Source organism: Lasioglossum baleicum, chromosome 15 (assembly GCF_051020765.1).
Source record: "Lasioglossum baleicum chromosome 15, iyLasBale1, whole genome shotgun sequence".
NCBI classification, from domain to species: domain Eukaryota; kingdom Metazoa; phylum Arthropoda; class Insecta; order Hymenoptera; family Halictidae; genus Lasioglossum; species Lasioglossum baleicum.
This window is the reverse complement of record NC_134943.1, coordinates 12,527,876-12,553,252: the sequence shown is the minus strand read 5'-3', so window position 1 is coordinate 12,553,252 and position 25,377 is coordinate 12,527,876. Positions and strand designations below refer to the sequence as shown.

The 25,377-nt window shown below is 45.5% G+C and overlaps 1 protein-coding gene across 2 annotated transcripts in view; it reads right to left on the bottom strand.

Moving 5' to 3' along the window:
• Toy (paired box 6 protein twin of eyeless) overlaps positions 1-25,377 on the bottom strand; it is a 61,799-nt gene that overhangs the window by 7,140 nt on the left and 29,282 nt on the right. Inside the window, exons 3-9 of one of the 2 annotated variants that reach the window (XM_076439364.1) lie at positions 23,124-23,376; positions 22,862-23,042; positions 16,020-16,296; positions 12,011-12,175; positions 11,163-11,233; positions 4,057-4,283; positions 2,800-3,056 (exon numbers count right to left, since the gene is read on the bottom strand). In XM_076439364.1, the coding sequence (XP_076295479.1) occupies positions 2,800-3,056; positions 4,057-4,283; positions 11,163-11,233; positions 12,011-12,175; positions 16,020-16,296; positions 22,862-23,042; positions 23,124-23,376 (1,431 nt within the window). Of the gene's footprint in view, positions 1-2,799; positions 3,057-4,056; positions 4,284-11,150; positions 11,234-12,010; positions 12,176-16,019; positions 16,297-22,861; positions 23,043-23,123; positions 23,377-25,377 lie in introns of both variants that reach the window. The other variant, XM_076439363.1, reaches the window with a different exon arrangement.

Here is a 25,377-nt window from a genome sequence, read left to right as displayed (position 1 = left end):
TTCGTTCTCGGCACTGCACTGGTTGCGGCGCGAGATGAACCGAGCCCGCTAAAGAATTTCGAGGAGCGTTTCGGCTAGCTACTTCGCAGACGGAGAGCGAACACTGCGCTGGTACGATCACAGAATGTTTATCAAGCCATTTGCATCGTTTGCGCGCTTGTACTACCTATTTGCTTGGTCACTATCGCCAGGGCATGTACAGGGTGTTCTGTTGTAAACGGTAAATATTAGTGCTCTTACTTTTCCGAAGCTTCGACTCTTCGAAAATTTGAAGGATTCGAAGGAACGAAGCGAACTTCGAAGGGTATGAAGTTTTAATATAATCAATCTTTTAGCTGTGGTGGCGTATTTTTTCGAAATGCAGCAGTGTCTCTCAAATATAACTTGGCAGCAAAATTTTGATGCTCAAAAATTCGATTCTCATCACCTTTGAAGTTTCAGAAATCGAAACTCCGAAATTCGATGCTTCAAAATCTTCGACCTGCGAAGGAAAGTACCAGTCCTAGTAAGAACTAGTAAAATAATGTTACAGGGAAAAGCTTTTCCGTTTCCTATAAACCATATAGTAGTCCACGTCCATTTTTCCATATCTCCAATATTTTTCGAGAAACGTCGGTGACCTTTAGTTCTTGAAATGCAATAAAAACTATATATATTTTTATACTGTATTTATTAATATTTTTTCCTAATACCTACCGTTTACAAGAAGAACGCTTATTTTAAACAAAACAAGTTAAGTAAGTTTTCCGGTAGTTAAATACAAACTTGCGGATAAGTTTGAAGCGGTTTATTATTAAACATAAAACCTGAATGAGAATTAGGATGAGTCGTGTGTCGCTTCTCAAGCTTCCTACAAAATGTTTCTACCATGCGTGAGAAATAAAAAATTATCTGATAACGTGTTTATCCTGTGTATTCTCGCAATTTGTCAGCAACATTTTAGATGATATTTACCCGAATCAATTTACCATTGTCATTAATTAATTAAAACAAGATCACCGAAAGTAGGTCAGTTGGTATAATGAATTTCATCCCCTCAACGAAAGGGACGAACGAGACCGTTGTTACAAAGGTACGGCGAATTTATTTGCGATTTTCCACGTCGATCGTGAATACCGAGCGCCGCGTTCACTGCCGAAACAAACTTTCTTGCGGCCATTATACGTATTTCCGCGGGTGCTGTTTGCTACGATAACTAGTTTTCGCGATGACGCGCGCTGTTTTCCTTTTTCACCGTCTGGCCGCAATTGCGCGGCCCGAATCCTCGAGTGTGTGTAATCAGGTGGATGTTTCAATGGTACAGAATAAGTACGTTTGAGCGGGAACAGCCTGTTCTCTACAGACGGCACGCGTAGCGCGTTGGCCAGCGCGAACACGCGATACCAATCGTGGCATTTTCCGCTTTTTGTGTCCTCTATTTAGACATTTTAGACCGAGTAGCTACCTCAAAAGGTAGCTAATATTTCAAATCTCCCACACTACTCTTGTTAGAAACTTTTTTTTTTGTCAGATGGCTGCAAGTGTGTGAAAAATCGTGCGCCGCGTTAGAGGGAACACCCTGTATATATTGATAGTAATCAAAATACGGGATGTTTGAAGTGTACATTTCCTTACCTATAAAGGTAAAAAATATATAAACGTATAAAATGTCTTATTGTTTTGTCAGCACTGTATCTTTCTGTAATCTGCTCTTTTCATCGGTCAAGAGTTAGAAGCCCGCGCAGGAAGCATTAAATTTGAAATTATCATGGAACCAAATAAAAGAAAATTGGACATAATCCTGCAACGATGAAACTATGAGCTTATGGTCCTGCTGTCGACCATAAAGACGCGGTTAACGAGCCAAGGAACAGCTTTCACTCGGGTAAATCGGTTCCAATTGGCACGATTCTTTGAGACGACTCTAGATAGAGAAGATAATATGCCTCTTTCGCACTACGCGGTCTTCAATTAAATTGAATTTTCACATGTGCACAAACTTTTTCTATTTATCTTAATCTGCAGATGTTAAAATACGATGTAGTGTGCAATATACAACTGAAAAATTCATATTTCCGCTCAGTTTAGTTAGATTTTTCATTGTTTCTTTCTCGAAAAAAATTGGCTTAAAAATACTCCGCCATTTTAGCTCACTCTGTACTTTGATTTTCTCACATTCTTTTACAAATCGTGGAAGTAATAATGTTAGACATTTAGACGGTCTCGACCATACACATTAAAGCGTTTGTCTTCAGAAAGGATCACTGTTTTCAAATATTTTTTGGAATTCGTCATTTTTACTACAAACTTCTGGCGTTAGTTTTTTTCGTAACCTAATCGGAATCTAACAAAACTGATCTCACTAGACTGCGGATCTTAATACAAAATGAGAAATGTTTGCATTGATTGCCAGACACAGGAGCCATATAAAAATTTCATTCTTCTTTTAATTATCCTATTAAGGTGAAACTAATACACTGGTGGCCTTAAATCTGATTAATGCCCCTCCACTGTTTTAAATTGTACGTGTCCATTTTTGTCATAAATGCATAAAATCCGCAGTCTACTGATCACTCATCTGGGAAGAGAGTAGTCAGTATGTAGCCTGTTCCCAATGGAAAACGGCTGTACAATCTCAGTCCGTTGTAACTAGAGATTTCGCGTGTATTTCATGTACACGTTCAAAACCATGATTTCTAGTCGCAACCTACGACCTTGATTAACGCGTACCGGAGAGCGGGGAGCAGGCTAACTGGGTGCCGATAGACGGCTTTGAAGATTCAGCAGGAACAAACAAACAATCCTTAAGCGTAAACTCACCAGTCGCGGTCGAGGTCGTCGGCTGGTAGGGCGCACCGCCTGGTCCTGCAGGCTGTCCACCGGGTGTGGTGGGAGTTCCACCATGAGAGGTCGGGATACCACGATGGGGTTGCGAGTGCGCAGCAGTGCTGTGTGCGTGGGAGTAAGACTGCGTCAACGAGTGGAGAGGCTCGTGGAACACGTACGCTGGATATCCCTCGGCGCGTTGCTGAAGACAGCTTCCACCCATTGACCCGCCCAAGCTGCTTGACATCGAGCTGCGAGGAGAAAACGGATCCGCGTCAGGAAACGGTAACCGGAGAGGGCCAATCTCTGCCGATTTCAAAGAGATTCCAGAAGGGCCTTTCGCGAAACGCGACTTGTCCACTCTTAAGTGTCCAATAACCGACTTCCACGGCAGACCTTTCGCTCGAGATCTTTCGTTCTTGGTAATTATCTTGCACTGTAAGGGTTTTGCCAGGATGCTCCAATGTCCCGTGTCTAAGACCCGAGGGTCTCTTTTAGCCTGCATCGTAATCTTTCGTTCGGGCACCTCTCTACGTTCTGCGAATTAAATTGAGAAAGGATCTCTTCGATCTTTGCAGACGTTACGGCGAAAGTTTTCAAATGATTGCTAATCTTATATTTTCCGTTTTCAATACGGTGACTGCCGAATAATCATCCTCCAAGAGTCCCGCAAAATCAAAGTAATTTAAGCATTGTAATAAAAATTACAGAGTTATAGCTTATCCCAGGGATTACTTTTAAACTCTTCTAGATCGTGCAAATCCGGAGGACATTCGGTTCAAGCAACTGCATTATGTACAAAATTAATTTTTATAGATACACGGAGAATTGTGTCATCCATGTATGACCGACATGGCAGTGTCAATGTGTGAAATTGTATTGATTAGAACATGATTAGACTTACAAAAGCCATATTTTAAATTTTCTTCATAAGCACAGATAACAAAATTTAAGAAACGTGACCTTTTCTTAATTTTTTTATATATATTTATATTACCTAGTAAACTAATTTTTCTAACATCTCAAAGAATTTTAAAAAAATTTTTGAGATGGTATTCTTAACACAGAAAACCGCCGCGGTCTAATAATAATGCGACCCGATGCAGGGCAAAGAGAGCAAAATAGAAAAAAACGCGTATAGCGAGGCACGAGGGTAAAATGGCGGTGGTAGTGGTGTGTGAAGGTCGGAGTTCAGCAACGATTGCGATGTTCGGCTGTAAAAGGAAGATTAAGTGAATATAAAGCGGTTACCTGTAAGTGTCAGGCATTGTGGCGATCGGCTGCGGTATCGACGAGTACATGGCGTTGAATCCGGCGTTTAAGGGTAACCGTGGTGTGGCAGGGGTTGCTGCCGGTGGTGCTGTGCTGCCGCTACCCCCGCTGCTGCCGCCGCCGACTACCTGATCGACGGCTGCTCTCCTTTGGTTCCGTAATTTCTCCTCTCGACGCCACTTCGCCCTGCGATTACTGAACCACACCTGCAACCGACGCAATGACGGTGCTTTTGTCACGATAAGGGCGTCACTTCGCGCGATGTATTCGCATTATCCGCACCTATCCATCCTCGCTCTCTCGCCCGTGTTCATTCTTCTTTCCACTCATGCACTCGTACTTTCATTCCTCACCTCCGTTCCCCCTCTCTCCACACACACAATTTTCCCACCCATTCTCTCTTTCTCACCCTCCACCGCGCCTCTCCGTTCCTCTCCCACCGTCTTCCTCGTTCGTTCGCTGTCTCCTCACCCTGTCCTCCCCTTCGTCCCTTTTCAACCCCCCCCCCGCCGCCGCCACCTCTCTTCCCCCTATACCCATACAACAGCGTGAAATTTAGATACTTTTTTTCCTATCCGGGGCGGAGGATACGCCGTCGAGTTTGCTCGAGACTCCCTCGCAGTTTGTTAATTGTGATTGAGCAGTTGTCGGAACGGGAAATTGAGTTACTATCGCTGTATTCCCGTCGCTCTTCGCTCGTACACACTTCCTTTTTGTTTCTTTGCTTTTTAAAAGCCTGCACGCTCCGCGCGAACCTGCAGACGGCAACTTGAATTGATTCGCAACGGGATTGTCGAACGTGTCCTTTGGCACTCAATCAACCATAAATTTCCCTGCTTTTTCCTGCTGTGTTCTTCGTGAAATGAATGAAGCGCGGATACTCGTCAATGCGAATATCAATTCATTCTGAGACATTAACCCTGTCGTTTTCCTCGATTATCTTGTACATTCCGGATCGCAATGATCCGACAAACGAGAAACCTTAGAAGTGGCGTCATTCCGCGTCGTAGAAAGCTGAAGAAGACCACAGCAGGATTGATTTTCTAATAAAGTTTGTCCCGAAAATAACATCTTGGCGATGGCATAGTTGTTGAATTAACTTAAATTGTCATTTTAAGTACTAAATTTGTGGCAATTCAACTAACTCAATAGCTGTTTTATTGAGGATATCGCAAAGACTAATGTGTCTACACGAGATGTCATCAAAAGTACATTTTTAAAAATTATTAATTGGAGCTGTGAACGGTCCTAAGCATTGCCAACTAAAGAGTGTTTTTTTTTAGCTTATTGTTAGATGTCTTTCTGACTGCCCTTGTTGATATTTATGTTCAGTATAGTCTGGAAAATCATCATGAATAGACTCACGCTTGAACAACGCTACCAAATTCTCCAAATTTACTTTGAAAATCAGTACTGCGCCAACTCAGTCTGGTATTGCATGACACTCCCCTATATTTAAAAATAATACTTCGCATTACAACGCAATCATAGAGGAATAGAAAATTGTGCAATTTCCAGGGTTAACAATCGCGATTAGTTTCTATCTAGAGGAATTAGCGAGGGACCAGTTTCTCGCCCGGACACTCAGGCTGATGCGGTGTGTTATAATAACTGGCAGGCCTCGAGCAGCAAATCGGAGCTTAAGTTCTTTGTCGCGCTTCCTCGGATTTCCTGATTTCGAAGATACCTCGTCGCGATAAGAGGATTCTCTCTCCCTTCGATATGTCGATTTCCCCCGAATCTCCAAGCACTGTCGGCACAAACTCCAGATTACATTGTAATTTTTCCCCACCCTGTGCGTGTCCCTGCTCTCCAAGACAGAGTCGCCAGAACAGGGGAATTGACTCGAATTCAGGGGAATACGGTTACCCTCTCTCCGCTGGTATTGAATCAGTCACGCAATATTGTGACTAGAGAGATAATTTAGATATAATAATTAGAGAACTGATTCTGGAAAAAATGTGAAGACCTGTGGCGTGCCGTAATGCAGCGGGCCGATTGTTGGATTCGTTTGCACGAAGAAAAAAGAAGCGCGCACCGTTTCCCGTTTGCCAATTCATGCGCGGGAGGCGTGCTTCTACGTGTACGTATGTACATGCATAATAGTCGACAATTGCTACGTTGGCCGTTTCACTCGTAAACAACGACGAACTGTCGTGCGATAATGAGAGTAACGATAGAAAAATTCGATAACCAACAATGCCCGCAACTTTTTTAATTACCGTGCACCGAGAAATGACGACCGGTAACAATGCGCGAGGGAATCGCAGTCGGCACGAGCGCAGCGGCATTATTTCCCCTCGATTTTACCTCGAATGTCTGCGCATTCAGTCCCCAGTCATTTCGCGCATTAATACGATACTCGATAAAAGGACGCGTTTCTTTTTCGATGAAACACGCTATTACCGTCAAATTTTAGTCGATCGCCGATAAAAAGAGAACAGATTCGTGCAAATGCGTGAAGAAGAATACTTATTTTCTTTCAATAAAATGCCGGCGAAGCATGTCCGTTCCACTTGTTTAGATTCTTAAATGTGAAGAGACATTGTAAACAGGAAATTCCTTTCTCTAGTTAACGTTTATAGTAACCTAGCAAATTCAAATTGTGCATTTACGCGGCAATAATATGCATAACGTTATTAGATATACACGGAAAAATACTTCTAATATTTTCCCGTCTATCCTTCTTTTTTAAACTCTGCTTTTTTTATTATTAAAACTTTTTATAAAAACGAAATTCTAGACTAGATCCCAGTTATCCTGTCTAATTCGTTTCTCCGTAGAAAAAGAATAGACAGGTGACAAAATCGTCCTAAAGTACGTTCTCGTTTAAATGTAGGTACTTATAATTTATAAATATAAAGTTATAAAATAATTCGTGCTGGACAGTGGAGAATAATAGCAAAGTGATAGAACGAACGTGATAACTCCTTCCTTTTCCGGTTTTCAATAACTTGGGACATTTTCAGAATATTATGTATAATTCACACAGATCTGCAAAATGTATTTTTAACTTCTAGTACTTTCTCTGTAATTCCGACCAATTGCCATTTTCTCAAAATCTTTTTATCACGTCTTGTAGTAAACTAGTTGTTCCAACTTCTAAAAACGTGATCGTCGTTTGAAAAGTGTCGCGGAATATTACTGTGATTCGCTGTGTACATACAATGTATCAGTGATATTTAATGCGAGGAGTACAAAGAAGAGGGACTAAAGATTTAAGAGACACGGGGCTGTAGTCGATCAAGGAAATTCGAGATTATTTTATGGCGGCGCGGCGTCGGGGCAACTTGATCTTGAACAGCGCACACCCGACGGCCTTCAAATCGAATCAAAAAATAAATTTCATCTCGCCGGCGACGTGGCAAATCGCGTTCTAGCACCCCCACCGGCGAATATCCACCATTCGCCTGCAGCAAGCTCCTTTCGCCCAATACCGTCGTTCCTCGTAAACTCGTCCTACCGCGTCCCCGAAAACTCGTTTGAATCGATCCATTCGGAATTCCACGAACCGGCTACACGCCGCCCGTCCCTCTACGCCGGACGTACCTTCTACTTTGATTGGCAATGTTTAGAAGATGGCGGCGTGGCACGCGAATTTTAAGAAGATCCTACGGAACTTCTGCGCCCAGCCTCGAACTCGCGGAACGCACGCCTTAAACTTCAAGCGGAACCAAGTTTTCTAATTTTCTTACGTTTCACGATCAGACTATCGATTCCGTCGTTCCGGAATTTAAAGATGAAATAATTGGGATTTTGCGGCGGCCGTCAGAGGTCTTCCAGTTTGAATGATCGAACCTCTTCATGATATGTACCTCTTGTTCTTAACCATAAGTATGGTTTCAGGAGTTTAGAATTTCGAACGGAATGTTTCAGAATTTAAAGAAGACTAGGTAGAAAGAGGAAGTGATTCGCGTCTTCTCTAACAGCTTGATCAAAGATTACTTGAGCTCTGTAGACTACGTAAATGTTCTTCACCTCTGTCGGAAGACATTTGAGTTCGCTACCACTGTTCAGAAGCTTTTCATTTCCATCCTAATTCAACGAATACAACTCCTTCGTGCAAACTACACCGGATTCGTGCATGTTTCATTCCGACTTCGGAAGTGTTCATACTTAATTTGATAGGTTCGCCAGCTAAACAGCGAAGAAACACGAAGAAAAACGGAATCTTTTACAGCGAACATAGAACAAATTGCAGTGTCCCTAGGACTAAAAGAAATTCTCGGAACTTCGGAAATGATATGGTGAGTAGTTCGTTAGCCAGGACGAAGCGTGTCGGGTTAGAAGCAGGAGCGTCGCGTCGTCGTCGTCCGAGGAACGTTAATGTTCGGTATATTGGGAGCAGATCGGCCATCGCGCACATGGTTGATTCGTCCATTGCCATAGATGATAATCGGGCCGGCGTTGTTGCGCGGCGCGGCGCGGCGTGGCGAAACTCGTGCGAGAGTATTCAAGGTATAGGTGGAAAAGCGAGGAACAACCAATCAGAGGGCAACCTCCCTGGGGACGCGACGTTGCCATGGTTGCGTTCGAACCCTCTTAGGCCGTCTGCTGGATCCCTCACGGCTCGGTCGGGATATGTCGGTTCTGTGGCGTTTCGTAGCGTGCCGCGGTGGTGAAGTCCACGCCAAGCCGCGCCACGCTACGCCATGCCACGCCACGCCACGCCACGCCACGCCATGTCCTGCCATGCCGCGCTTCGCTTCGTTCGCTTTGTTTTCGCCCATTGCTCTTGCGTCTGTCTACCCGTTCGTTCTCGTTCCTCCTTGGTTCGTTGTTCGTTAATCGGACGACGAACGGGTCCGGCGGTGGAATCATTCCTTTCACCCCTTTCGCGCTCTTTTTCTCTTTCTATTCGTCTCCCCTCTCCCTCACCCTCTTTTTTTCCTCCTCTCGCTCGAGCTTTCTCTTGTTTCCCCCGTCTCTTTCTCTCTCTTCTCCTCTTTCTCTCTCTCTCTCTCACTCACTCTCTCCGTTTCTCTCCCCGTTTCCCTCCTCTCTGCCTCCCCGTTTCTCTTGCGCGCACTTCGGCGTCTCTCTTCTTCTTCCTTCGTCTCTCGCAGCGGCACTCCCGGTTTCCTGCACTTAGCAAGATCAATACCAGCCAACGAGGCTTGAAAACATGCGTCAACATGGTCTTGCACTGTTTGTATGTCCACATAACGCTCACCGCCCGGTTACTACCACCGACGCGAAAGCCCGCCGGCCACTTCACCACCCCCTATCCTCGAACCAGGTGAGGGAGGCCGGTCGGATAGCAAGAGGGTCCAACAGGGTGAGCCAACGGCACCGCGCGGCCAAACATTGTTCGATAAGGCTGCGTACATATTAGCTCATATAACCGACCGAGTACCGTCACCCCCACGACTCGAGCAATCATGTTATATTAATTAATTGCGATACACCGAGCGCAAGTCGCTTGAACGCGATGCTAGACACGGCCGCGGCCAATCGACGAACACCATGCGAAGGAATGGCGGCCGCCCGGTAACTTTGGTCCCTTTTTACGACTGTTCCCCGAGACATCGGTGAAAACAGCAGGTGGAACAAATGTTTACGTTGCTCGTCGAACTTTCGGAGCACTTTCCGTTTTCAAGAAAGTACAATTCGATGAAGAACGTGTTGGTACAGCTCTAGCCTTTAATTATTTGGCTGGTTGCAGGATTAGGTTGCTGTGCACGTGAACTGTCCGAGTTTTAAGAGTGTAATGTGAAACAAACTTGACCTCGCTAATTAATATATCTGTGGTTGTAAAGAAGAAGAACGCCGCATGCAACATACTTTCACTTTCGAGATATTGCCGTTTAAAATTTTTTTTTTAATATGAGACATCGGTTTAATCGCATTATTTTTTTGTAAATCCTATACTTTAAATCGTGACATGCGGTATTTTTCGTTACAACCACAGATATATCATGTTAACGAATCACAAATTTCTTGATTGTTCTACAATACATAGAGATTGAATTGTCTGGTCGCTCTCCATTCTGGAGATTTCCTAATTGTGCAACCTGTTGTGTAAAATCAGAATTTCCTGATATTTTGTGGACAACAAGGCGTTTGTACTGTGTTGTACTGTGTGAATGACAGTGTTGCACAAATATTATCAGACGAGTCTCGTCACTACGCGGAGTGAAAAACTGAACGATTGCTCAAATTATGTGTCAACGTGAATACAATTTAGATTTGCGTAACATCATTCTTGACAATAATTGTTGCGTAACGTGCTTGATCGTTAATAGGCCTCTTTATAGTCAGTACGACATTCCGATATCAGGTACGAAGGGTTAAAAAGTCGATTATACATACTTTTTGGACGTTAAGTGCGTGCTGTCACGTCGTGGCACTTGACGTGTTAATATTTATCTCAATCGTTCGCGAGATCGCCGAAAATGAAAGTTGGACCGTGAAACGACTAAGAAGCAAGTCGTTAACGACAGTTAACATTAATTGGGAGCTGTCTTTGTAAGGCACGGTATAATAAAGAAAAAAAATCTAAGCTTCTCCTTTCTGCCCGTATCACATCCTTCAAAAGCGGAGACCGTCTTAATCAAGCCAAGGATGCATCAAGACCTCGCCGCGGAAATTAAGTCGCGCAAAGAAGCAGCGGATAAAGAGAAAGAGAGAGAGAGAGAGAGAGAGAGAGAGAGACCAAGAAGATAAAATCCCGAGGTAACCCGCGGATATCGTCGGTGGTGTTTAATATCCCGGGTGCAGCATGGTCGCGCGTTTAGGGCGTTTAATGAAAGGGCGTCGTTGTCGCGCGCTGGCTTGCTTCGCCTCGTCTCGCCTCGCCAGTAGCCCTCCTCGAGATATAAAGAAGAGGCGGTGGAGAAGACGTCGTGGAAAATGGAGAAAGACCATCGCGGGGGGGGGGGGTTCTCTCCCAACCCCTCCCGGCTCGGCACCGTGGAAGGAAAGGGAGATGAAGCGAAAGAAAAAAAGAAAGACCGGTGGCGCGGAGGGTAGCGCAGGGTCGGCGGCGGGTGGCCCGGGGGAGAGAAAGGGGTGTGTGGGTGGAGCGAACGAGAAAGAGGAAGCACACGCCGCATTCGCACATTCACACTCACCTGGATACGTGCCTCAGGCAATCCAATCTTCTCGGCGAGACGCTCCCGTGCAAACACGTCCGGGTAATGTGTCCGCTCGAATTCTAAAACGAAACCAGTTTGCAACAAGTGCTCGTTATTAAACGTGCCTCCTTCCCGCGAATCTGTTCGCGACACACGATCTCGCTCTTTCCACGCAGTCTCTTTATTCCACGCGCGCACGCACGCACGCATACCACAGTAGTCCCCTTGTGTGTATGTATTATTAATCGTGCATAAGTTCGAATCACTACGAGACAGGATTAAATGGATAATTATCGACGATACTTCAAAAGCCCCGGATCGACTTGAATGGCCGTGGATCCAATTAAATCTGTTATAAAGCGCGCTCGCGTTTCAAATGCTTGAGAAAACTCGATATCCGCGGAAAGCAGTAATTTACTTGTACGAGAACGCGCTAGATCGACCGATATTTATGCCGTAACTGTAACCCCCGCGGAATGGAATCCATTTTACTCCGGGAATGAAAGTTTATTGCGTCAAGATGGCTTGTGTCGTCTGCGCGTGTGGTGATTCGAACGAGACACGGATAAACGTGCCAACGAATCGATGATCGAATATGCGTAGAGAAGCGTTTACAATTATTTCTCTCAACGTTTGCGTCAACTTTATTGCGTTATTTCAGTGTATTATTTTAACGTATTTAGAGATATAAAAAGATATTCGTGCGAATATTCAAAGTTTCATATTTAATTATCTAGTCAGAAAACTTTGATACACAATGTATAGAGTTGAATAACTGTACAAAATTTTTAGCGAGACGAATCAATCACTAAATTCGAAGGATTACACATATGCAATGTTAACGTTCAATGTCTAACCTTTCTCGAGGCTGTCGATTTGTTCGTTCGAGAAGGACGTCCGGTTGCGCTGCAACTTCCGTTTTAGCCTCAATCGTACCTGCGAGTCTTCGTCGCCGGAAGAATTGTGTTCCGAATTGCCATCCGACGTCGTTTCCTGCTGATGCGACAATAACGAGCCCGTATCTGAAAACAAATTTAAATAATCTTGAATCGTTCCATCTGTTCCATTCTCCGTTTCTATGCGTCTACAGAATGCGTTACCGTTACCGCCTTTAATACCACAGTTACCCTTTCTCTGCCGGATAGTACCGGACATATACACGACAGACATGGAAACGCGTCACGTGATCGGGCCGCGGCGGAAGCGTGGGGGAACAGCGCCGCAGAAGGGGAAGGTAGAGTGGGGACACAAGTCCTAATTTGGCGACACTGGGCACGGGCCCAGCCAGAACTGGTCGATTTTTCCACTCCTCCTTTTCTCCTTCCACTATCGCATTCCAGCACCATGAGCATACCCCAACATCCCCCCACCAAGACCGTAGACTGGTCACGTATTAATCTGGTCATCAGAGAGGCGGTAAACTGTATTCTCCCCTCGATTTCCCCGATCTGGCGGCACTGGGCCCAGCAATCCCTAGGGGTAATTGCGCGACGGTACGGGAAAGGATAAGCCCAATGAGGACGCACAGGAGACCCGATAAAATGAGGTGCCCACCACCACGGGAGTAAATGCGAAAAGTAGGACCCCTCTGGTGGTGGTATATCGCGGGCATAGTGGAGAAGAGCTAGGCCCTGGACGGTGGGGTTTTATTGGGTATTGGTAGGGATATAAGTCCCGTTCCCCAATTTCCATCTAAAGGGGAGGAGTCATTCAATGTTTTCACAGATATGTGGAAAATTCGCCGAACGGCTCAATTCAGCAGGATACGAACGCGAAGAGAATTTGGGCCGGTTCCGCAGCATTCGAACGTTTCGCGGGTCCAGAAGACCGATCCAATTACGAACCGTCTATGTATAGTCCACGGTATCGTTCCAGTGATTTGGCGACGAGCGAGGCGCGACCTAACTCCTCAGGATTCCTCGACACTGAAATGTTCGGGGTGGCCTGGGGCCTAGGTTCGCATAGTCCTCGCGGTTCGTGTTGGTGCGTAGATACGGCGGGAGAGGGACGAAAAAGAGAATGAAAGGGAGATATAGAAAAAGAGAGACAGAGGGGAAAAAGGAAAAGATGAGAGAGGGGGGGGGGGAGAAAGGGAGAGTCGCGGTGGCCGTCGTCAGTTCCCGGTGAGCCGCGATTACTTTCCGCCTCCGCGCACCGAACCCTCGCCTGTTTCCATCCCTCCCGATACCTTCCTGCCATTTCCCTTTCCCTCTGTCCGTGTCCGTCCCTCCGTACTCTACGCGTACCTATATATTCGCCCTTACGGTATATGTATACATATGTATGTATTCTCTATGTGTACCTATACATCGTCCGCTCGTCAGCTGCTCGCTTTCTCGTTCGCTCATCTCTCGCGCATCCCATACCCTCCTCCTCAACTCTACGAAATCTCTCGCTCAGCCCTCTCCCCCTTCCTCTCCCTCCCTCCCTCCTCTCTCTCGCTCTCGCTCTCTTTCTCTTTCTCTCTCCAGCCTCGGTGCCCTCCTGCGGATTCGAAATACCGTCACCCTCAAACATACACTACCCGCCGGCACCGTTTCGTCCCTGACGGCCGAAACCATCCCTCGGAATATCTCCTCCTCCTGCTCCTCCGCCCTCTTTTCTCTCCTCGCGAACACCCCCACTGGCACGTAACGACCGACGATTTCGGGCTAGTCCGCTTCAGGCCCGCCGATCGTTCGCTTTAATTTTCTAGGTGACAACGCATCGCCGCGCAGCCAAGAAATGGTATCCGCACGCCTCGACGGCGTCATTTCCGTCGACGATCCGGCCCGAACGGTTTTCGAAAACCGACACCGGCTGTTTGTTAACACCTTGCCGCGTCGTCACGGCGGCGGTATTTGGGAACCAGCTCTTTATCGAATTCGTTTTTTACCCCCCACAGGTAGGAGAAGGCCGGGGTCGAAAGTGACAATTTCACTTTGGATGAAGATTAGCCAATAACTACTATTACTACATATAGCCTGCGGATCTCTTTATGTATTTATAGCAAAATTGAGTAGATGAAATTCGAAAGTGTTAAAAATTGAAGGTGTCAATATGTGATTTCTCTTCTACGAAAATCATGAAAGGAAGAAATAACATTCGAGATTTAGCTTCTGTTTTTGCAATCGATGCAGACAATTTTTATTTTGCATGAAGATTTGCAGTTGAACTATTATATTGTGTTGGAACAAAAGTTCGTAGTGTTTGTAAATTAAAATTGAAAGCTAAAATTCAGATATTTATGAGTAACAGATTTTCCGTTCTGTTTTATTGCTTTTTACCATTTTCGAGGTAACTTTTCGTGTTATTGAATAGCATATAAATAAATATCTTAATTTTATTTCCGTATTTCCTAAAAGTTGTGTGTGTAGGAAAATTGTGGATTTACCTGTAAAAAAGCTGGAGGCGACCTTGATCATTCTGGAAAAAAAGGATTGACAAAAAAATAATTACCTTGAAGCTTCCCTTGAACCATGTTATTTTATCTAGAAAAACTCCCGATCAAACCACTAACAGCAGAATAATCTAAGCTGATCACGCTTCGTGGTCCACCCTCTATAATAATCAAAACACCCATTCGTGTGTTTCCCTCTGAAAGATACAAGTTCGTCGTCCATGAAATAGGCATCATCCACATTAGTCGCATCGGTTGCCAAGAAAAGATTTCACCGGAGGTAGAATATTACTTGTATGTATCTACAAAAAGGAACGATTTTCTGGAACGTGTCGGCGAATCGTAGTTTATCATTCGCGAGCTCCATTAAAAGAATTGTTGCCGTTCGTGGGCGCGTACTCAAAGGGGCCCCATTCGCTTTCACGCGTTCGAGGAGCTATAGACTCAGACAAACGCTATACAGAGGAATCCGGTCTCAATAGTTGATCCACTTCTTCTCGTGCAGCGACGGCGGTGGCGTCGGCACAATGCTCGAAAGAAGGTAGAAGTCAAGGGAGCACCCTCGAGGTATTATAATCTGTCCGTACGCGGCGCGTCATTCTCGCCGCGTTCTTACACTAGACTTCAGCGAAACCACGGGCATTGTGACGGTTTAATTCTACCACGGTGTGCAACCATTCGACCCCAGCCAGTTTATAGCCGAAGAAAGGAAGGAATACCTGGCGGACCTGGTTCGAAACGTCTCTTCTTAATAGGATCACGTTAACTGGTCGGGCTGCGGTCCAGATCCTGCCTTGAAATTGCTACGCGGATGACAATTCCGTACGTGACCGCGGTCGATAAGCAGATTACGAAAATTATAGCAGACGGACGTAGCGAGGTTATTTTCGTGAATGGCAGTTTCTGAATCAATAGGATTTTCATCACGAGAAGGTACTAGATTGTGTCGGCCCATTGTAAAATACTACCATGGACGCAGTCTTCGGCGTTAACGCGATCGAGGGTGCGCATACATCCCCCCTTTAGAACATCGACATGATCGATGCAAGATCTGTTCAATCTCGCTTAACCGTTACGGGGTCTTCCTAGCGCCTTCCTCGAATCTTTTTCGTACAGGGTGAACATGAAGTGTGAGCAGTTGCATTATAGTGGTGCAAAAGCCATGAACTGTTTCGCCACGAACAATCGCTGACCTTCCAAAAACACATGTAACTTTCTCGAAACCTGGCAATAGACCAAACATCGAATGACGACAACCACTGTACAGACACTTTTCAGAAATGTTTACCAACACAACAACAACAACAACAACAACAAAAATGACGTGAATCGGACTAATACAATCCGCGAAATTACAAAATTCTCGTTATTTTTTAAACACACCTCGTGTACATCTCTGTCTCATGTGCCGAGAGACATTTCTGTAGAAGGTAACTGGGATAAGAATATCGCGCAAGAGCAACAAGATTTACAGGACTGAAACTTACCGCTTCGTTTGAGCAACGAGTCGTCGCGACCATGAAGTTGGCTGCCGGGTAGCAGGGACTGGCCCGAGCCAGGGGTTGCCGCTGTTGGAATTCCGGTGGCCAAAGGATGATGAGAGGGCGTAGCCGAATACCAGGCCGGTGGCCAACCTGCAGCCTGGCCATTGAACATCCGAAGCTTATCGTAGACACTCTCGGCACCCTGGTGTGCCTGCACCGCTGCCGCCTGTTGCTCTTTCTGCGAGGCCAGGTTCCTCAGCACCCTGTTGATGGACGATACCTGAGGACACGGGAGAACGACCAGTATGATGAATGAATGTTAAATAGACTGCATTATTACAGTGTCGAGAGAAACTTTTACGCTTCCGACGATAACGTCCGATTGCGTCGATCATTAATCTTCAGCAGACCATCGAAACGAAGATTTTACATGACTGCCAGCCTACCGAGAACCCGCGAGATACCGCAACGGTGAAACAGTTATCATTCGGGAATGGAAACCCCCATCAATATTGTATAAAAATTCAGTGATTATTAGACTGTGGATTTTACGCATTTACAATATCCAAAATGAGTGGATGCAATTTCAAGCAGGAGATAGGTTAAAAGAATTCAACTGCTTTTCACTGTATTCGTTGTTCCACGTTATCAACATTATTAAAGGAAGAAAGAAATTTCTGATTGGCTCCAGTTCGTTGGTATCGATACATACAATCTCTATTTTTTTATAGGAATCCGCGGTCTATATCTTGTCCAACGAAACGAGCCTATAATTCATCAAAATTCAAGTTAAAATATGTTACCGCTTCACGCAGCGATCGCTGAATCGATTCTCGCGAATTCCAAACATTACGCCCGCTTAATTGAGAACAGAAGAGCGATGTGAAACGATCAATCGCGGATACGGCGCGCGGCGGTTCTTTGAAAAGTTCCGTGGATTCTTTGGCCACCGGCTGACAATCGTTTCTATCGTTACATCGGTTTGTCTCTGACTCGCCAGACCCGACCACCGAGAGCTTCTTCCTTTCTTTCTCTTCCGACGTTCGCGTTCACCGGGAAAGAGAAAGAGAGAGGAGAGAGAGAGAGCTAGATGAAAGGACACCGCCATCCAATTATTATTACATAAAACGGTTTCCATGGCTCTTCGCTCCCCTAACCAACGGCAGCGCGGTCTTCTTCACCTTGTACCGCGACCGAACCACTGGCTAACTCTAAAGTTATAACGAGCCACGAGGGCGAGCCTTGTGCTCTCGAGTCGCGCACATAATAGTCTCGGTGTTCTACGTGGCCTCCACCCCTCGTACACCCCTCTAACATCGACGTAGACGGTGCACCAAGTCGAACATAGCTGAACGCGGCGCTCCCATGGAGGCAAACCAGCAAGCGGATGGAGGATATCGAGCGGAGCTTCTTAATTACGGGCTCCGTTGAAAGGTTCGATGAGCGAGCGAGAGAGAGAGAGAGAGAGAGAGAGAGAGGGAGGGAGAGAGAGAAAGAGGCACACGAACGAGAGTGCAAAGCCGATCCATCTCGCGTGGTTCGACTTAAGACCGGTGAAATAATGGCTGTACCCTGTCGGGTGCCAACGACGTTGTTGGTTCGAGTGGCTGCGTGCGCCGCGCCGTGGCGGGTCAAGAACGCTCGAGAGGGGTCCGCGTTATTACGCCGAATGAAAGCCGATAAATTCAATCGCGCTCTCTGTTTTCGCCTGTTCTCGATGGGGGATCCGAGTGCTCGAAAGGCTCGAGTAACGCTTTATAATAAGCGAAACAACGCTTTGCGATCAGTGGCAACAGAATCGTGTTGCGTAACGCGACGCGAACACGAGACGAGGAGAGGCGCAACCGGGGAGAGGAGCGACGGTTATCAACGACACGAGGATAATCAGTCGGAATCGAAGGGGAACAAATCTTGAATTTTCCGTCCGATCGAAGCTGGATTCTCTCTGCGACGACGACGCCGCCGCGCGCAGGGGCAGTTTCTTAGGAAATTGCCGCGGCAGTTACGCGGAACAGTTCCAAACAAATGCAATCCCGCGATGACGACTCTGCGTACCTTAACTGGAATCAATTCGAAGAGAATGGTCGACCGAGACGAGAAGGCGAGGGCGAGGGCGAGAGCGGACGACGTGGACGTCGGGAGAGATGGGGCGGGGGTGGAGCACGGAAAGTTCAGTATCGCGAAATTCGTCTGGATCCTGCGAAATAATGGCGACGGGAGACCGGAAAGGACGTTTCCAGACTAACTGCGGCACAGGCTAGCCAGCCTCGAGCCAGCCTAGCTTCTGCTTTCCATCATCAAACCAAGCAACCTGGCTGTTCTACGCTCCGCTCCACTCGGCTCTCGCCGCACAACAGCCGCAGCACCGATGCAGACCATTACACGCGCGACCGGACACGAATAATTGTGCAACACGCTTAACTGATCCCATTCACCCTGATTCTACCCGCTCCCATCCGCTCGTCGGCGACTAACCCCGTCGCACCCCATTGCCGCACGATATGTACCCACCGCAACAGCCCGACACGCTACCCACCACACCGCCATCATCGTCATTGCTATCATTACCGTTAACGTCGTTCCCATCCCGGAGACAATCGTCGTCATCGCCCGGACCGATCGAAGATACCGGGACAACGATCGATCCGCGACCAGACCCGACGAACACCCTTGCCACTGTCGGAACCGTGTCCGAGGAAATTAACCCCCGGAAAAGACCGAGGGCGGAGCCGACGACGCTTAGTTTTTACCCACGGTCAACTTTGCCCGACCAGCTTTCGGCTAATCTGCTAGAAGACGATTCTCCAACGGACTCCGCATCTTTATGCAAATTACCATTTTCATACAGCCTCTTGTAAAATATATTCCCAAATGAAATTAACTCTTTGCGGTTGAAACCCTGGCTTTGCTGCTGGCAACGCTGTGTTTACTGTTGGTTAATAATTGAACTGCATAAAAGCCAAATTAGCGCAAGTCCAGTTTTCTCAATATCAATTTTCCTGAACCAGCTCTGGCTTTATTTTCTACATTTTTACTCAAACCTTTGCGCGGTTAGGGTTGCCATCCGTCCTGTTTTTCCCGGATTTGTCCTACTTTTTAATGCGTTCGGGGACGTCCGAAAGGATTTTACTTAAGGATTCGGGTTTTTCGATGTTACTCGTTCACACTTGCTCCACTATCAGCAGGGTCATGCAAAATCGGACACTCTTTGGAGTACTGTTTCGGATTTCTTTCAAATTTGAATATGTTGTAGTCTTCGGTGACTCAATATGACGAACTCAATATGAACTCGACACATGAATTCAATATAATATCTAAAAAATTGTAGTTTTTGCAGACGTGTGAAAAAAGTGTCACCATTTTATCGTTAAATTATAAGACTACATAGAAACCGATGAGAATGAGTTTTCAGAAGCTTATACATATAGTAAAAACATAAGAGCATCTACTAAAAATGTTGTCATTTGAAATGAAAATGTTTTTTCATAATTTATTTTGCAATCGTTTTAAACAAATGCATTGTTTTCATAGCAAGGACCTTTCTAAAAATGTGAATACACGAGGATATAGCTCCAGATGTCCCCTTTACGGATCTGTTTAATAAAGCGTTTAATAAATGATTGCACCGCGATATACAGCCTCGAAAAATTTTGTGACATTTTATCGTGATGAAATTTGCACTACAATTCATTAAAAATGATTCCCACCTACTGATAATAATTATCGTAATACGTATACAGTAGGACCTCGATTAACTGGATCCCGATAATAAACAAATATGCGTTTAATATGATTATTTTATGAAGGGAAATAAATTTTCAAAAATAAAAAATCCGTTTTGGAACATAATGTACATTTTAATTATTTCCCTCGGGTCATAATTTATTCGGACTGTTTGTCTCCCGATCAAGCCGGTTAATCGAGGTCCTACTGTATATGTGTATATATTGTCCGGGTTTGAGTCTGAAAAGTCCGGACTTTTTGGGATTTCATAGATGGCAACCCTATTTGCGGTTCAACTTGTTCTAGCTCTCTCTTCCTTTCTTTTACTGCAGACCTTGCTACAAAATGATACGAGTCTATTAACCTATTTGGACCAGTTCAGGACTACAACGATGGTTCGTATGTACCATGTAATTGTGACATTACTGATGAATGTAATGGGAATCAATGAAATAAGAAACTACTGAGTCAAAAGTCGATGTCGAGTCTGGCACGATTCACAGCCAATTCATGAGAAATAGACAAAACGCAATCTTCGAAGTCGCAAACAATAAGCCACACTATTTCTTTAACTGTTTTATCCCGCATAAAAATGCCTCTTCCATCTGGATTTCTTGTGTTACTCTGCAGAAGTCACAGATACGCAATTTTATGCATACACCGATTGAAACCCGCTCGGAGTTTTCGGTTCTTCTTTCGCTTGTAGATATCCATCATTTTCTATAGTAGATTGAAACTAAGCCACAAAAAGAATCAAAGAACATTGAAAATACGGTATCGGTACGAGCCTGAATCTGAATCCCAACGAATTTTCCGATAGAGGAGAAATGTCCGGTAACGGTCCCAAAGTTACCGTCTCGTTCAAAGAAGCTGCAAATAACCATCACTGACGGAACGGCAAGAGAAGCTAAAACAAATCGGTGTTGTACCTCACTCCCCGGCAATTCTGTATAACTAGTAACGCAACAGATACGCCGAGCTCTCGAAACAGAGAACATTTTCATCGCGGGGCTCAAAAGACCGCAAAAACCGATCGACCGATCAAGACCGTCGGTGCTACAATCGAGCTTGGTCGGTCCGGCCCGACCCAGCCCGGCCCGTGCACCTCTCCCGCGCGTCCCCCTCGTCTACATCAAATCCAGCAGACAACAGACAATCCTATCACGATCCTCTTTGCTGTTACCAGTCCCTGGTACGCGTACACCGGGCCACGGTGATCATTATAACGATTTCGAGTTAAAAGCTGAAACGTTTCGATCGGCGTTTCTTTTCGAACGACGGATGCTATCGATAGAGGGATGAAACTGTGTGCGTACCACCGGCTGATTGATCACCCTCCCTACTTCTGTTCCGAACACCAACAGAGATGGATAGAGAGGGAGAGAGGGAGAGAGAGGGAGAGAGAGAGAGAGAGAGAGAGAGAGAACCGGCAAAGCGAGTGTTTCCTCGACCAGCCGACGGATAACGACTCGTGCGCGTGCCATCCTCTTCGATATTCCTGACAGACACGATCGGAGGGGCTGATGCTGGCGGCACCAGAGACAGAGTGTTTTCGATAGAACCAAACCTGAAGACCTTTCGGACGTGATACGCTCTGCTACATTCGATGTAGCAGAACATTATCAGATTGCTAAGAATTCTCTCCTGATGCCGCGCCGCGCCGCGCCGCTTCAGAAACAACTGCGATGATTTTATCGAGAATCCTCTTGATACAGCAACGTGATATTAAAACTAATACACTGCTGGCCTTAAATCTTTTTAATACGTCCACTGTTTTAAATTGTACGTACCCCAATTTTTCGTTACAAATGCATAAAATCCGCAGTCTAGTCGTATCTTCGTTACCCTTACGAATTTAAATAAATCCTTCGCAGACATATTTTCGAAAACACGTACGTTAAGAAAATGCAAAAACGGAAAATCAATTTTCTCAAGGTTCTAGACCAGAAGACCCTCCTAATCGATTTGGCAAATGAGCGGTTCGAATCACGGTAAAGCTCTACTGCCGAACAGCAACCAATTTTTTTTTTTGGCGACTGGACCCGAACCGATTGAAAAAAGAGTAGCTCATTTCCCGGCGATCGAGCAGGCGGAACACCGTCGAGGGGTCGAATATCGATGTAAGGGTGGGCAGGATGTTTGGAAGACGGACGCTCCGGAGAGGATTCTTCGGGGTCGCAGAGGGGCCGGGCCAGTGGAGGGTGGACAATACGAGGTCCGCGTAATGGACCGATTACCCCTCCTAAGCGATCGCATTGACGAGACTTTGATTAGGGTCGAGTGGCCAGATCCGACGGGTAAGTACCGACCGGGTGCGCACCCTGATAAACCACCGCCACATACAAAGCGGACCCGCGCCGCGCCGCGCCGCGTTGGTCCGAGGCATCCCTGGACGTAGAGGACCCGCGCGCCTTCGTGGTTGCCGCGGTGCACTCTTGCGGAGTCATTGCGCTTTTCTTTACCCGCTTGAATCCCTACGCGGCGCCGTGCCGCGTAGCAGCAGGGTCATTTGCTAATTGCGCCAGGAATGACTGGAATGTTTGACGTTATCGAGCTACTAGACTTCCCATACGGTTCCACGGTGTTCCATTTCGAGATTGGAAGCTACTCTCTTACGTTTAGAAGAAAATCGAGAGATAGCAGCGAAAGATAGTGTCGAGGACCCTTTGAAGGTTTCAAGAATGATTCTAGACTATCAATTGTGTTTCGATCTTCTGAAAAAGTGCCTCGCAGTATCAATGTTGCTCTAATACCGAGAATAATATGCAAGTACAGTGTTCCCGCGATTGATGTGACCTTTTTTATCCCCACTACCAGGGGGTAGGGCAGGTATTAGGGTGTTCAAATTGGGGTTTTATGATACTCAGTGTATCCTTTTCAGGTATGGCATAGCATTAGTACAATACAACAATTTCCTGCTAGTCATCATATTTCAAATAAAATGTGCCTGACGCTGACCGAAACGGGAACTAACTTCAATAATACAGCACCCCGCAAGACTCAATATCAACGTGTGCCATCAACTCGCCGAGCGTTGAGAAAAAATTCGGAAGCCTTTGCTTATACTGGAAAATGGAACAGTGAAAAAACTGTACGAAGAAAAAGTAAACTTGTAAACTTACGCTAGGTATGTTGTCGTTATTGCAAACGCCCTCCTGCAGCAACCTGTCGCGGATCTCCCAAGCGAAGATCGAGGGGCACTCCCGTTTGTAGTCGGCGATTTTGTTAACCACCGGTGTGGTCGCCACGCGTGGCTTGCTGCCACCGATTGCACGTGGTTTGATCGAGCCTGTCTCGTAGTACCTGTAAGAAGAGAGGAACGGTTTCTTTATTGTTAGCGGAAGCGTTCGATTGGCTCTCGTGCTGTGATCTATTGGGTATGACCTGCCGAGGATCTTGGAGACGCATCCGTTGCTGACTTGTAGTATGCGCGAGATGTCGCAGGGCCTAGCACCACTGTGAGCCAGTTCGACGATCTTCTGCCTCGTGGAGTCTGGCAATGGTCGACCGTTGACGTAAACACCGCCGAGCTGGTTCACCCCGCTGTGTCCTGCAGCCGAGCACCCAAATATTGAGTTCTGTCCGACCATAGAACCCCCGCCAATACCCGCACCACCCCCGTGCATCAAGTCCTCCTCTGTGAATCAAAACGCGCGCAACGTGTATTCTGTCACTTGGTCAGGGTGTCTAGTTGGGCAAACAGTGGCCGAACGTGTCCGCAACGCACGCACGACGTTCTTATTAGCCTAATTACACCGTGGACATCCATTGCGGACACGCCAGCTGCAATCGAGCATACGCCGTGCTGCGCCGCGATGATCTTTACGCTTTCGCGCGACAGCGGATGTCATTCGACCAGGGCAATACAGTAATACAGTCTCCATTTATGTGAACATCGGGACGAAAATGTCAATTACAAAATAGAAAAACAAACTTTTTGCTGGAAGTGTACGTTAATATTTAAGATGTAAAACATCTTTTCTGTTCGAGTTACGCATTTCTATTAAAATTTCGATTAACCGTCCTCTAACAAAGATTATGTTACAGGTGCTTTTTACATTTTACCGATAATGTATTGTTTTATCGTGTTCAGGATAATTTACATACAATTGTATTGTATTAAAAAAGCTATTAAATTTGAAGGCATAACGTGTTTTTGATTGATCAATTTAAATTAGTCCATACAGTCAACCAAATCATTGCACAACGTGTAAACTGAGGCTTAACAGCAAAAAGTCACTGTACAATTCATAATATACATACATATATCAATGTAACAATAAAGACCATAATAAATGATAAGTAATCTAGGTCGTCTTGGTTAGGTTATTTTAAGAAGTGTCCACAACACACTTTTGTACGTTCGAAGTAACTTTGTGCCCGCTCGTAAACCCGCTAAATGATAAGTAATCCTAAGAAAGACGAATTAAATATTGTAAAGAATATTTATGCATCCGTACAAAACGAAAATAACGAGATTCCACGTGTTTATTACGAGGTAATATACAAATATCTGATTATGATGTATAAGATCTCGCAACAGTTTACGTGTTGTTCCGAATTCATTAAATAGACACAGCAAACGAACGCGACACGACCTGGTTATATATTTGCAAGAATTTGTAAAAGACGCATATATGCGCGAATAAACAACCGAGCTGTTTAATATATTCGTTCCGCGACAGTAGTTATAGTGTTCGCGACGCGTCGGTATTTAATCCACGCCCCGCGCGAGAGGGTGGAGCTCGAGTGTCGCATTAATTCCTGTGTCCGCAAACACCAAAGAGTGCTCCAACAATATTTGCACTCGTTAATCGGGGGAAACACACGATGCCACGGTTAACTTGTTTTTCGCCGAGCAGGTTTGTAAAAATCGATAAGCTTTTTGTTGAATTTAATGGGAAAAACGGCCGCAAATGATGGGACTGTTTCCCGGTTCCCAATTCGCCAATTTACCGAATGTGATTTATGAAACAAAACAACAAACATTCGCCGGAGTTCCGTCGTAAACTGTGTTTTTACGCGTGCTTTTCGAAAGGGCATTAAACACGTTTGCAATCCAAATCACTTTCCACTATTTTTTCCGGAATGAACACCGAACTCCCGAGCGTATAATTAATCAAAATAAAATTATACTCTTTCACGTGAAAAAACAAATATACACGTCGAAGTCCCCGTACACGGACAATTTCAAACTGTGTCGTTTCAAATATGTTTCAAAAGTATGAAATGCACGGGAAGGATTCGGTTCACTTTTCCAGATCTGTACCTACATATACAGGGTGTCCCAAAATATTGAATTTCCTTGAAAGGAATAATTCGAAGTAACTTTCTTCCTTTGTGAAAATGTTTTTATGTGACAAGAAGTTATTAAGGAGATACGCGGACCAATTAGAGCGCGGCTACGCAATTAGATTCCGGCTTGGCCAATGCCAACTCCACGCTCAACGGGACCTGTAGTCGCGCCCTGATTGGTCCGTGTTTTTCCTTAATAACTCCTCAACAAATCCGCGGAGATCATTTTTGTACACGAAAAAGTCACTTCGAATGACTTCGGGAATCATCCCATTGAAGGTAGTACAACACATTTTGGGACACCCTGTAGATACACGTAGGTGTTCAAATTTTTCTATTATTC